At 51.5% G+C, this 12419-nt stretch overlaps 1 protein-coding gene across 1 annotated transcript; it reads right to left on the reverse strand.

Annotated features, from left to right (window-relative positions):
• Window positions 1-5670: 5670 nt before the first annotated feature.
• On the reverse strand, window positions 5671-7760 carry LOC127294485 (putative serine/threonine-protein kinase-like protein CCR3). Its single transcript, XM_051324313.2, has 2 exons — window positions 7222-7760; window positions 5671-7110 (listed from the first exon to the last, which is right to left on the reverse strand). Exons 1-2 carry the CDS (start codon window positions 7690-7692, stop codon window positions 6049-6051), a joined length of 1533 nt encoding a protein of 510 aa, XP_051180273.1. The 5' UTR covers window positions 7693-7760; the 3' UTR covers window positions 5671-6048.
• Between the last annotated feature and the right edge of the window lie 4659 nt (window positions 7761-12419).

Genomic DNA, 12419 nt, shown 5'->3' on the forward strand with positions numbered 1-12419 from the left:
AGCTTGTTTGGGTTTATTAGGATGTGAAACAATATTAGAAGCATCTTCACAGAAAATAATATGACCATCCTCCACATTTTCAGTCACAAGATCTTTAATTATTGCAACAGCAGGTTCAACTTTTATTTGTTCTTCAGGTTCTACAGGTTTCTTTTCACTTTTATGAACCGCACTATTTATAACAGAGTACTCCTTCATTTTAGCAGGAAAAGGAGTTTTTTCAATATAAGCTTCAGGAATAACATGATCAGCAGTTTCAACTACAACACATTTATTAATAGATGAATCAATTTTATCTTTATACGGTTCATGATACTTATCAAAATTCTTCTTAGGCAATTCATAATGAGAGGCAAAAGCTTTATAAAGATTTACAGCAACTTGAGAATCAAGACCATATGTAGCACTCATATTACGAAATTTATCAATATCCATAAAAGCTTCAATGCATTTATAATCATAAATTATACCTGATTCTCTATCCTTGTCGTTCTCCCAACCTTCAGTATTTTCTTGGATCCGATCAAGAAGGTCCCTTTTAAACTCTTCTTTGTTGCGTGTAAATGATCCAGAACAAGAAGTATCCAGCAAGGTCTTGTCTTGAAAAGAAAGTCTTGCATAGAAATTATCAATAATAACATTACCAGGAAGCTCATGAATGGGGCATTTGAGCATTAAAGACTTCAATCTCCCCCAAGCTTGGGCAATACTCTCTCCATCATGAGGCCAAAAATTATATATGCGATTCGATCCTTATGAATTTCACTTGGAGGATAGAACTTAGAATAAAACCGGGGCACAATATCATTCCATTCAAGAGAATCCCCATTATCCAGTAATTTATACCAATGCGCCGCCTTACGGGACAGCGATAAAGAGAATAGTTTCTTCCTCACTTCATCCATAGCAAGACCTGCACATTTGAATAACCCGCATAATTCATGCAAAAACAGTAACTGATCACCGGGATGGACAGTTCCATCCCCTTCATAGCGGTTATCCATAACACGTTCAATAATTTTCATAGGTATTTTATATGGTATTACTTCCTCACCTGGCGCCTCATCCACTACCGTTGCAGTAGTAGTAGATTTCCCAAATAGAAATTGAAGAGAAGATCTCTCCATAATGACTTATAGCAAGAAAGTGGAAATAAAATCAGCACAACAAGAAAGGTTTTCCTTACCAATTCCACTTACCAATAGCGCTTCACTCGGCAACGGCGCCTTTAAAATAGTCTTGATGACCCACAAGTATAGGGGTGTATCGTAGTATCTTCGATAAGTAAGAATGTCGATCCCAACGAGGAGCAGAAGGTGTTGACAAGCAGTTTCGATGAAGGATTCACCGTAAATGCTCACAGACAAGTATTCGTGGGGTTTTGATGTAACATTGAATAAAGTACGAGTATGTAAAGTGCGAGAGTAACAATTGCAGCGAGTGGCCCAATCCTTTTTAGCACAAAGGACAAGCCGGTTTGTTTACTTATAATGACCAAACGTTCTCGAGGACACACGGGATTTTAGTCTAGTGCTTTCGCTACATACGGCTAAATAATCTTCATTGTTATGATAAGTGTTGTGTGGGTGAACCTATGCTAATGTACCGCCCTTCCTAGGACTAATACATACTTGTGATTATACCCCTTGCAAGCATCCGCAACTACAAGAAAGTAATTAAGAATAAATCTAACCACAGCCTTATACTCGAGATCCTCGCGATCCCTCCCCGCATCGATATACCAACGGGGGTTTAGGTTTCTGTCACTCCGGCAACCCCGCAATTAGCAAACGAATACAAGATGCATTCCCCTAGGCCCATAAATGGTGAAGTGTCATGTAGTCGACGTTCACATGACACCACTAGAAGAATAACACCACAACTTAAATATCACACCATTGAATATTACTCAACCATAGTTCACTACTAACATTTAGACTTCACCCATGTCCTCAAGAACTAAACGAACTACTCACGAGACATCATACGGAACATGATCAGAGGTGATATGATGATGAATAACAATCTGAACATAAACTTGGTTCAATGGTTTCACTCAATAGCATCAACAACAAGTAGAGATCGATACCGGGAGAGTTTCCCCTATCAAACAATCAAGATCAAACCCAAATTGCTACGGCGGTGACGGTGTCCAGCGGTGATGACGGCGGTGATGATGGTGGAGATGATGATGATGGTGATGGCGATGATGTCCAGCTCGATGACGGTGACGATGGCGTCGATTTCCCCCTCCCGGAGGGAATTTCCCCGGCGGATTCCTGCCCGCCGGAGAGCTCTTTTCTCTCTGGTGTTCTCCGCCCCGCAGAGGCGGCTGTAACTCTTCGCGAGGTACCCTCTGTGGCTTAGGTCTTCGGGACGAAGGGTTTGGCGAAGAAAAGGAGGCGAAAGGAGCTGTGGGCCCCCCACACCACATGGCGGCGCGGCCAGGGCCTGGGCCGCGCCGCCCTAGGGTGTGGGCCCACCCTGGGTCCTCCTGGCCCCTCCTTCTGGCTTCCTTCGTCATCTTGGAAAATAGGATTTTTGGTATAATTTCCTCCCACAGTTGATCTTCCGAAATATTGCGTTCTGACGGTGCTTTTTCCAAATAGAATCCTGGCTCCGGTGCTTGATCCTCCAATAATGATGAAACATGCAAAATAGATGAAATAACATAAGTATTGTGTCCCAATATGAAATATATCAATGAATAACAGCAAATTATGATATAAAATAGTGATGCAAATTGGACGTATCAGGGAGCTCGACCCCGAGGACGACGAGGTCGCGGAAGGGGAGGTCGTGCAGCCGCGGCGGTACAGCTTCGACTCGTCCTTGGCGAAGGCGGGCGGGGCCGCGACACCGTAGTTGCGGTAGGGGTAGCTACCGTGGATGCGCACCGCATCGGAGCACAGCTTCTCCGCCTCAGTCTTCTCCTTCTCGCCGGCGGAGCTCCCGCGGCGGCCAATCTGGCCGCCCCCACGCTTGCTTCGGCCGTTCCCCGCCACCATCTTCGTCGGAGGGAGCTCGGGGTGCTCGATCTACGCTCGATTGCTCGCAGGCGGCGCGTCGATTTGACGTTGGCGCGAGGCGGAGAGGCGGAGGAGCAGATGGGGTTTGGCCCCCATCCTCCTGGCCGACCGTCATATATGAGGGCATTTCGCGGTTTTGGGCTGCGGCCTGAATCCGTTTTCCAGGCCAGACCGGCGATGCGGGGTCTGATCTGGCCCAAAAATGGCCGAAGCCACCATATCTGCTCGAAGTGGCATTTGCAGGCCGATATGGGGGATCTGCTAGAGATGCTCTTTGTTTTGAATAGGGGAGCGGTCCAGAAGGACCGCGAGCTTCCATTCATTCAGCGGTGGCCACAAAGTTTTACAGAAAGGGCCCTAGAGAAACTAGAAGTTACAGTCAAACCCTTACATTTTGCACAAAGGACCTCAGAAAGAAGACTGAAAAAGCGATCAGGTCCAGCTCCTTCTCCACCGCGAGCAAGCACGACACAGCCAACCTCAGCGCCGCCGGGGACATAACCACTTGGTGCGGAGAGGCGGGTGCCAACTGCGTCGTTGCTGGAGGGCCTCCGTAGCGGCAACTTGGCCTGGAGGTAGTTGGATTCCATCAGGCATTGGCCGGAGATCACCGTCTCCAACGCAAGTGGTGGGAGAGGTCGCCATTCGACTCTGAAGAACGACGGCGAGCTCGCCGCCGTGATGAATATCCCAAGTGAAGCAGAGGTTCTCCCCTGCTGCAGATCATGCCACCCACCACCGAAGGAGAGGATCCCCTGCATCTGCTCACCACCATGACGAGAAAGAAGAAGGGAAACGATCCCTTGAGCAGCCGCCGTAGACCTGCAAGATGAAGTCGAGCCTATTCTAGGAGACGTCGGTGCCACCCCCTCCGGCCACTCGCAACACCATGCCGCCAGCACGAGGATGAACAGCACCGAAGACCACCGCCGGCTCGAAAGCAACGGTGAAACGCTCCAACACAACGGCATAACACCAACAAGGCAACAGCCAAACCTATATCTACTCTACCTCTATATAGGGGGGGGTCCCTCACCCACCACGACGCCGGCAGTCGCCGGAGAAGGGACGGGGAGGGGCCGACCGGATCGGATCTGGTGGGGAGAGAGAGAGTTAGGGCATCTCCAGCGGCGCGACGCAAACGGACGCTGAGCGACCGTTTGCGTCCGCGTGGACCAAAAATGCGTCTGGCACCCTCTCCAGCGGGGCGACGCAAAGTGACCGGGCCGTCCGCGGAGACGCAAACCTGGCCCAAATATGCGCCAGGTTTGCGTCTCCGCGGACGCTCCGCGGTCGCGCCTAGCGTCCGCTCGCTTCAACACGGGCCCTCATGGCAGCGACCCAGGTTCGATCGGCCTCGAATTAACAACGCGCCGATCAACCGCCGCAATGAAGCGCCGAACCGCCGCAATGGAGCGCCGAACCGCCGCAATGGAGCGCCGAACCGCCGTGGAAGAGCAACCGCCGGCCTCTTCGTTATATGCGTCGCCGTTAATCCCCGCAGATTATAACCCATGCGTCTACGGTAATTCAAGTTCAACCGCCTCCTTCTTCCTCCTCTACTTCTTATTCTCCAACACTGGCACTCCATGAGTGACTACACGCTGCCGTCCGACTCGGACAGCGAGGGCAAATCGCCCGGATTTCTGCATTGGTGGGAATCCCCTGCGACGCAAAGCGATCCGGGCTCTACGCCCAGCTACACTGCCTCCACGCCGAGTGAGGAAGAGGAGGAGTACGGAGGCGGCAATGCCCGCGAAGGCCAGGAGGAGGACGGAGGTGGCGCTGGCAGCGACGCCGAGGACGAGGAGGGGCGGGAGGAGGAGGAGGAGGACTCCGACACCAAGTTCGCCCGGTTGGAGGCGCAGGAGGCGGCGGACGACAAGGCGGCGGCAAGGAAGAAGTCCAGGGCCCGGGCAAGGGCGCTGGCGCGGGCGGCGCGTCGTCGTCGTCCGTTCACCGACGACGACGACGAAGACGCCATTTCTTCCAGTTTCAACTCCTCGACGGGCGCGTCATCCTCCAGTTCCTCTTCCAACGAGGAGGTGACAAGCAAGAGGCGCAGGAGTTTGGACGACGAGGCAGGCTATTAGAAGGCCAAATATTAGTTTTTGTTTATATGTTTTAAATTTGTTCTTCTTTGTATGTTAAATATGTTTGAATCTATTCGATTGAAGTATCCGGTTAATTGTTTAGGCTATAATCTATTCGATTGGAGCAACATGACATCATTGATGAGTACTACTTTTTCGCGTTTAACTTGCTCATTCAACAAAAAGGAAAAGAAATAGCACAAAAAAAACACTTACATGTCTAAAATGCGTCGGACCGCTGGAGGTAGCCCCCGACGCAAACGGACATTTCGCTCCGGTCATTTTGGCGCCCGCCAGGCAACGCAAACGGAAGCCAGCAGAGATTTTAGGCGTCCAAAATGTGTCGCACCGCTGGAGATGCCCTTAGAGAGAGGTCGGAAATCTTATCGCCTTTCTCTGGAGAGAAGGGAAACAGGACGGGGCACTTGGGACGGGGCAGACGGGCCATTCCGTTTAGGGGATCAGTTAGGTGTTTTACCTCTCTTTTTAAGGAATCGGCTAGAGATACTATTAGATTTAGTTACTTCGAATAGTACAGGATGCGCACGAATCTGTAGACTTGTCTGCAAAGCTGAAATAAAACAGCTCGGACCATTACAGCAGAATGCCTACTGGCATGATACTTTGTGAGAGAGCAAGAAGATTCATATCGCTGTCGTAAAAAATATCGTCCCTCCACTGATACCTACCGGCATGATACTTTCCGAGCAATTTTGATGAGCACCACCCAAACAATTTTTCACGGCAATCCTCCCTCCCTCGGCTGATTCACAAGCAGACATCCAAATGTCTTCGTATCTTCTGCATGCCATGTACTGTAGATCCAGGCTGGTGAACTTTGGGGGTTGTATTATGCAAACTATCTTGGTTCAGTGAACTCTGTATCCGATAGCACCCCTTCAGTCTCCAGTGTTACGCTCTCGCACCTATTTAATTTCCTTTAGCGACCGAAGATTTTCCCACATCTTGGGCCGGGTGCACAACACTGCATCGACCGAACTATCATGACTGCACATAAACTCGAGGGCCGCCTCGAGGCTGGCGACGACCTCTGAAATGACCGGTCGGTTCTTCCCCTGGAACTGCAGGCAGCAGGCTGCCGTCTGTGCCAAGTACTCCAGCGCCTGGAGCTGCCGCGGCGTTGGCTCCTCCGGTGATGGGCGCTTGTCCAGCAGCACCTCTACATTGCCGGCCTCAATGATGGGGAGAGCGAAGGACGGCAAGTCAAACAGTGGTCCCTCCACCTCCACCCCCTTCTTCCCCGTCAGAACCTCGAGCATCAACACACCGAAGCTGTAAACGTCGCTCGCCGGCTTCAGATGGCCTGTGCGGAAGTATTCCGGATCGAGGTACCCGATTGTGCCTACGTAGGCGTATGTGTCCTTCATCGGGTTCCAGTGGACCGACGCACCGAAGTCCGACAGGCGCGGGACCCAGCTGGAGTCAAGAAGGATGTTGGCCGGCTTGATGTCCCCGTGGATGACCGGCGGTACGGCGTGACAGTGCAGGTGCTCGATGGCGCGCGACACGCCCAGGAGCACATCGATGCGCATCTTCCAGGACACCGTCACCGGCGAGGAGGATGGTTGGTTGTGCTTGTGCAGGTGGTCGTGGAGCGTGTCGTTGTCCATGTACTCGTACACCAAAAGCCGCTCGGCCCGCTTCCTCCTGAAGGATAAGAGGCGCTTCTCCTTGTTCATGGACCAGCAGCTGGTCCCAAGGAGGCGCACGATGTGCTTGTGCTGGAGCTGCGAGAGGATGGCAATCTCCGTGCGGAACTCATCCTCCAGATCGGAACTGATCGGGTGCCGAGCGCGCTTGATGGCCACCTCACGCCCATCGGAAAGTCTGCCCCTGTACACAATTGCAGAGCCACCTTGACCGATCATGGTATCATCGGCGAAATTATTGGTGCCCGCCATGATCTCTGCCAACGTGAACTCTTCGGTTCCATGCGGTAGAACCTCCCGAGCGACCTCAGTAGGCTCCTGAGAAACAAATGATGAGTAGAGTAGTGAGCTTCTGTTCATCACGGAGGGCACGGCACAATCGAAAATACACTCTTGTTCGATCAATTTGTATTATGTATATATACATACCTGCACCTGGGGCGAACTGGAGGGTGGAGATGCTGAGCTTGTGGCGCTATCTGGAACGAGGATGTTGTAGATTCGGTCGAGGCGGCGGGTTATGCCGATGTGGCTGATGATGGGGAAGAGGATGAGGTACGAATCGATCCTGCTCTGGACCTCCCTGAACCTGTCGGCCTGCCTCCCGGCCATGGCGAGCTGGTACGCCAGGTTCCTCCCCTGGCAGGACACCACGAGCTCGTGCGCGTCCCGGAGCGTGTCGCCCAGCCCAGCCAGCGGCCGGACCGCCTCCTGACACGCCTCCAGGTGCGGCAGCAGCTCGGCGATCATGAGGACCCGGCGCGCCACCTGCTCGCACTCCCTCCTGTTCTGCCGAGCCGTCAGCGCGGCCTGCATGATCATGGAGATGAGCCCGCCGACGTCCGCGCCGACAAGCTGCGCCACCGTCGCCGCCTGACCCAGCCCGGTCCACAGCGCCATGGCAGCCGCGTAGCGTAGTGATCTGCGCTGCGCACAGGGTGAAGACTCGTGACTCCGAAGTATTGCGTGGCCGGGACTGCCTTTGATTCACGCTGAAACCGCTATGTGGCTGTGCTTTACGCGGTTTACGGAGCGGAGAGACAGAGCAACGCGGTGTCTTCGGCCCAGACGCGGATGCGCTTGACTTCCACGACTGCTCGGGTCATCACCGTATGTTGCTTGCGACCTTCCGTGCGCTTCTCGGCACTGAGTAGTGGCGAACACAGTAGAGTTCGATGTTACCCCTTTCGACATTTTGTACTGTACGATTTTCATACTAGCTTATTACGATGAGAGTACAGTAATTTACGGAAAAATGTTTCATCCTAGGCTCACGCAAGTTGCAGGGCGGAACCCTAAATCGCGTCGTTGGCCTTCTCCTTCCCCTTCCCTGCCTCGCCACCACCGGGGGCGAAGCTCGGGCGGCGGCGGGCGTCTTTTCCACTTCTCGCGGTGATGGCGGCGCGGCCACTCTGTGGCAGTGTGGAGGCTCTGCGGTTTGGGCGTGCTTGGGCGGAGGGGGCTCCCCTGAGAGCTTCTGCAGCCGCAGGTGACATAAACCCGTCCTGCATCTGGCTGAAGGCAGCGGGATCCATGGCGCAAGGGAGGTCGATCGTGGCGGCTTGGCGGCGCAGCTTCTCCGAGGTCGACTTCAGGGTGTAGGATGGGCAGCCCAGCTGTTTGGCCACCTCGCGCTGGGCCGGGGCAGGGCCCGGGCCATGCCGAGCCCAGTCCTTTTCCCCCAAATTTGGTAGTTGTAAGGGTATTTTACCCTTATCCATTATTTTGGTAAACAATGACACTGTTGCTAGACTATTCAGACTAATACATGCCTATAAGATTATTCTCAGGTATTAGCCAAACATGTATAATGGTGTATCAATGGCACAAGGAGGTAAAGGGAGACCCCCCTACTTCAACAAAAATGAAGAATGGCATTTCTGCCTGTGGCCGGTCTGTGGTCCGGTTGGACCGGCCGTGGGACCAGGTGCCCCGGCGCCGACCGGCCCTGGCGCTGGTGCCAACCAGGCACATTGCAGTTAACATTTCACCTCCGCTCGGATCTGGCCCGGTGCACGGTCCGGTTTGGACCGGATGGTCCGGCCTCTGGCCCGGCGGAACCGGCCTCTGGACCGGATGGCTCGACCCCACGCCCGGTTGACCGGCCTCCTCGACTGTTTGCTGAGCTGGACAGGTCACAACGGCTAGATTTCGAGGGACCATATAAATGCCCCTTCACCTAGCTCAGAACATCAAGGCACTACACTACAAACTGTTCTTGAGCTCTCTCTCTCTCTCTCTCTTGTACTCCATTGATAGAAACACCAAAAACCTCAGATCTCTCTCCTCCTCCACCCAATCTCGAATCCCTCTGGGGAAAAGATAGAGGAGGTCTTCATCTATAGTTCCACCGAGTCAACTCTTGTTCCCCCTTGTATTCATCGAGATACCTTCTCTCTAGAGTTCCTTGGAAACCCTAGGTGGGCAAGAGTAGTCTGGAAGCATCCGGGCTGTGGATTTGCTCCTGACAAGATTGTGAAGGGTTGGAGGTTGCCTCAAAGTCTACCACAAGTGAGTGAGCTATTCCTTCGTGGGATAGGCTCCGGAGAAGAAGGTGAGCCTTCATGGCGTTGGGGAATCCTTCGTGCGACCCCCACCTCTCCAAACGTGACGTACCTTCTTGCAAAGGAAGGGAACACGAGAATAAACATTCGTCTCCGCGTGCTATCGGTTATCCCTAACTGAACTCTTTACTTGTGATATAACTGCATGTGAGAGCATTTGTGCTCGAGTTACTTGTATCATCATATAGGGTGCGTCACCTAGTTTGCATTAGGCTCATCTTTATATTCCGCAAAGCCTAACATTGCAAAGAAAGAATTAAAATTTGTAGAAACCTATTCACCCCCTCTAGGTTTACCATCTCTGAACTTTCAACTCGTATCAGAGCCTGGACTCTTTTAAGGGCCTTACAGCCTTAAGAGTGAGATGGATAAACTATTCGAGGGTCTGGACGAATATTCTAGCCTTTCGGTTAAGGAGATGAAATCCAGATTCTTAGCATATGAGGCTGAGAAAAAGAAAAAGGAGGATGAAATCCAAAGCCAAATGGCACAAATGAGTGACATGCTTAAAAACCTAACTAGTGGGAGCTCTAGTGGGGCTTCGATACCTCCGGAAACTTTCCATGAAGTCAATTATGACTATCCCAAAAACACTTCACCCATGCCGCATATAAACCATAGTGGGGATGTTCCCCATTTTGATGGAACTCACTTTTCTTTTTGGAATTCCTCTATGGAGTCTCATATTCATAGCTGCAGTGTGGAGATGTGGGAGATCATCGTTGATGGATACCGGAAGCCACAAGATCCCATTAGGTTGACCTCCACCGAATTCTACAACCGTCAACTTAATTCATCTGCATGTGACAAGATTAGAAGTGGCATCAATCGCAAGCTTCTCGATCAAGTCAATGATATAGACTCTACAAAAGAGCTTTGATATCGCATTTTAGTACTACAAGAGAAAACTAATCTGATCTAGAAGGCTCTCTATGAGTCAACAAAGACAAAGGCAACTCTGTTTATGATTAGAGAAGGAGAATCCATTGTTGATGCTCATGGAAGGCTTGGTCCTCTTGGAGTAAAGGTCAAGGGCCTTGGATGTGAACAGTATAATGATGGCTTTGAAATGAATTAAGAATTCATAAAGTCCAAGGTAATTGTCGTTGTTAAACAAAAGGACACCAACCTTGCACTCAACTTGCAAATCCTCACCAAGCAAGCAGATCTGACCGCAGATGATCTAGTTTCCTATGTGGCTGCAAATGACAACATGGCCAAGGCAGGGGAGAAGCTCATGGCGATTAACCGTGTCGATGGATCCTCACACAACCTTGCTTTTGAAAGATCGAGATGTCGCCTAGAGGGGGGGGTGAATAGGCAATTACAAACTCTTGCGGATTTGTCTTGTATGAATGCGGAATTAAACTATCGTTTAGTTTACAAGCACAAACCCTAAATATGCTAAGCTCAACTAAGTGTAACAATAGCAACTAGAGCTAAGCAAGATAGGCACAAGATATATGTAGCACAAGTGATAGCAAGATATATGTACTTCAAGCACGATGGCTATCACAAGGAAAGAGAGCTCGGGTATAGAAATAACCGAGGCACGCGGAGACGAGGATGTATTCCCGTGTTCCCTTGCTTTGCAACAAGGTACGTCACGTTTGGAGGAGTGGAGGTCCCACGAATGATTCCCCGCGCCACGAAGGCTCACCCTATTCTCCGAACCACACCCACGAAGGATAATGGCCCTTTCCTTATGGTTAGCTTTTCCTCCGCTCCGGAGATGGCAAGCTCCACAACCACTTCACAAGCTCCACGAAGGAGAAGCCCGGGCCTCTTCACAATCTTCTTGAAGAGATCACCGGAGCACCAATCACCAAGCCAACTAGGAGGTCACCCTCCAAGAGTAACAAGCTCACGGTCTCTCACTCGAACAAATCGTGGTGGAGAGCTCAACACTATGCAATGATGCAAAGCAAGAACACCGGAGGTGTTCAAGTCCTTCACACTCAAATCCCACCAAAGCAACGAATGCTAGGATGAGATTGGAGAGGAAGAACAAGGGGGAAAGTCAACCAAAGACTCCAAGATCTAGATCCCAAGAGATTCCCTCACTTAGAGAAGAAATGGTTTGGTGGAAGTGTAGATCTAGATCTCCTCTCTCAAATCCTCAAATATGAGCAAGAATGGTTGGAGGAATCAAGGGAGAGAGCAACTTCTTCAAATGCAACAATGGAGGTGAGAGAAAAGGGAAGAAGTACTTGGGCTCAAGGTGGAAGAAAGGTATTTATAGCCCAAGTGGAAAAATAACTGTTGGGGGGAAAAGACAGAAAAAACGGGCAGAAAAAAGCTCCAAAAAGCAGCCGGCCTGCCAGTGCAGCCGACCGGATTCGGCGCTGATGCGGCCGGTGGCCCATCCAGCCGACCGGGCCCAGCAGCCCGAGAAGCGGGCTGCACCACACGTGCGCGGGCGGCGAGGGAGCAAGGCAGCGCGCGGGGTAGGTGGGCCGCGCGGGCGCCTAAGGCCCAGCCGGGCGGGAGGCCGGCCTGGCCGGGCGGGAGCCGGGAGGCTCGGCAGGCGACCGGCGCCTGGGCCGGAGTGGGCAGCCAGGCCCACTGGAATCCGCCCCCGGAAGGCACAAGCGCCTGGGCCGGAATCGGCCGGGCGGGCCGGTGCGTGGCCCGGCAGGCCGGTCGGCCGGCCGGCTGCCCTTCCCCCTTTTTTTTTCTTCTTTTCTTTTTCTTCTTTTCTGTTTTTCCTTTTTCTTTAATAACTAATGCTCCCGAACTCCGAATCGCATGAAACCAATTTTGTTTGGAAGATAACAACAAATTCTATCTCATAGAAAGTGAAAACCTAAGAATCTGTAGGAGGGGATTTTATCATGAATATAAAAGGTAGAACCTTATATCATGAATAACCGGTAAAATCACCCAACCTCGAAAACGCAATAGAAGATGCATGCGAACTCCGTTTTCGATGAACTTGGGCTTGTTGTAAAGCTAGCAACAAGCTCAAGAACCTCACACCGAGAAATACCAAGAAGCAATAAGAATGTGCAAAGTATGCAAAGGATTGAGCTCCCTAAGACGATGTGATCAAGTTACCCAACC

The sequence above is a fragment of the Lolium perenne genome, chromosome 4 (assembly GCF_019359855.2).
Source record: "Lolium perenne isolate Kyuss_39 chromosome 4, Kyuss_2.0, whole genome shotgun sequence".
In the NCBI taxonomy this organism is placed as follows: domain Eukaryota; kingdom Viridiplantae; phylum Streptophyta; class Magnoliopsida; order Poales; family Poaceae; genus Lolium; species Lolium perenne.

Coding starts and splice junctions, on each gene's coding strand:
- LOC127294485 (XM_051324313.2), bottom strand. CDS start 7,692: ATGGCGCTGTGGACCGGGCTGGGTCAGGCGGCGACGGTGGCGCAGCTT. Junction 7,111..7,221: donor CCAGTTCGCCCCAGGTGCAG/GTATGTATATAT, acceptor TTTGTTTCTCAG/GAGCCTACTGAGGTCGCTCG.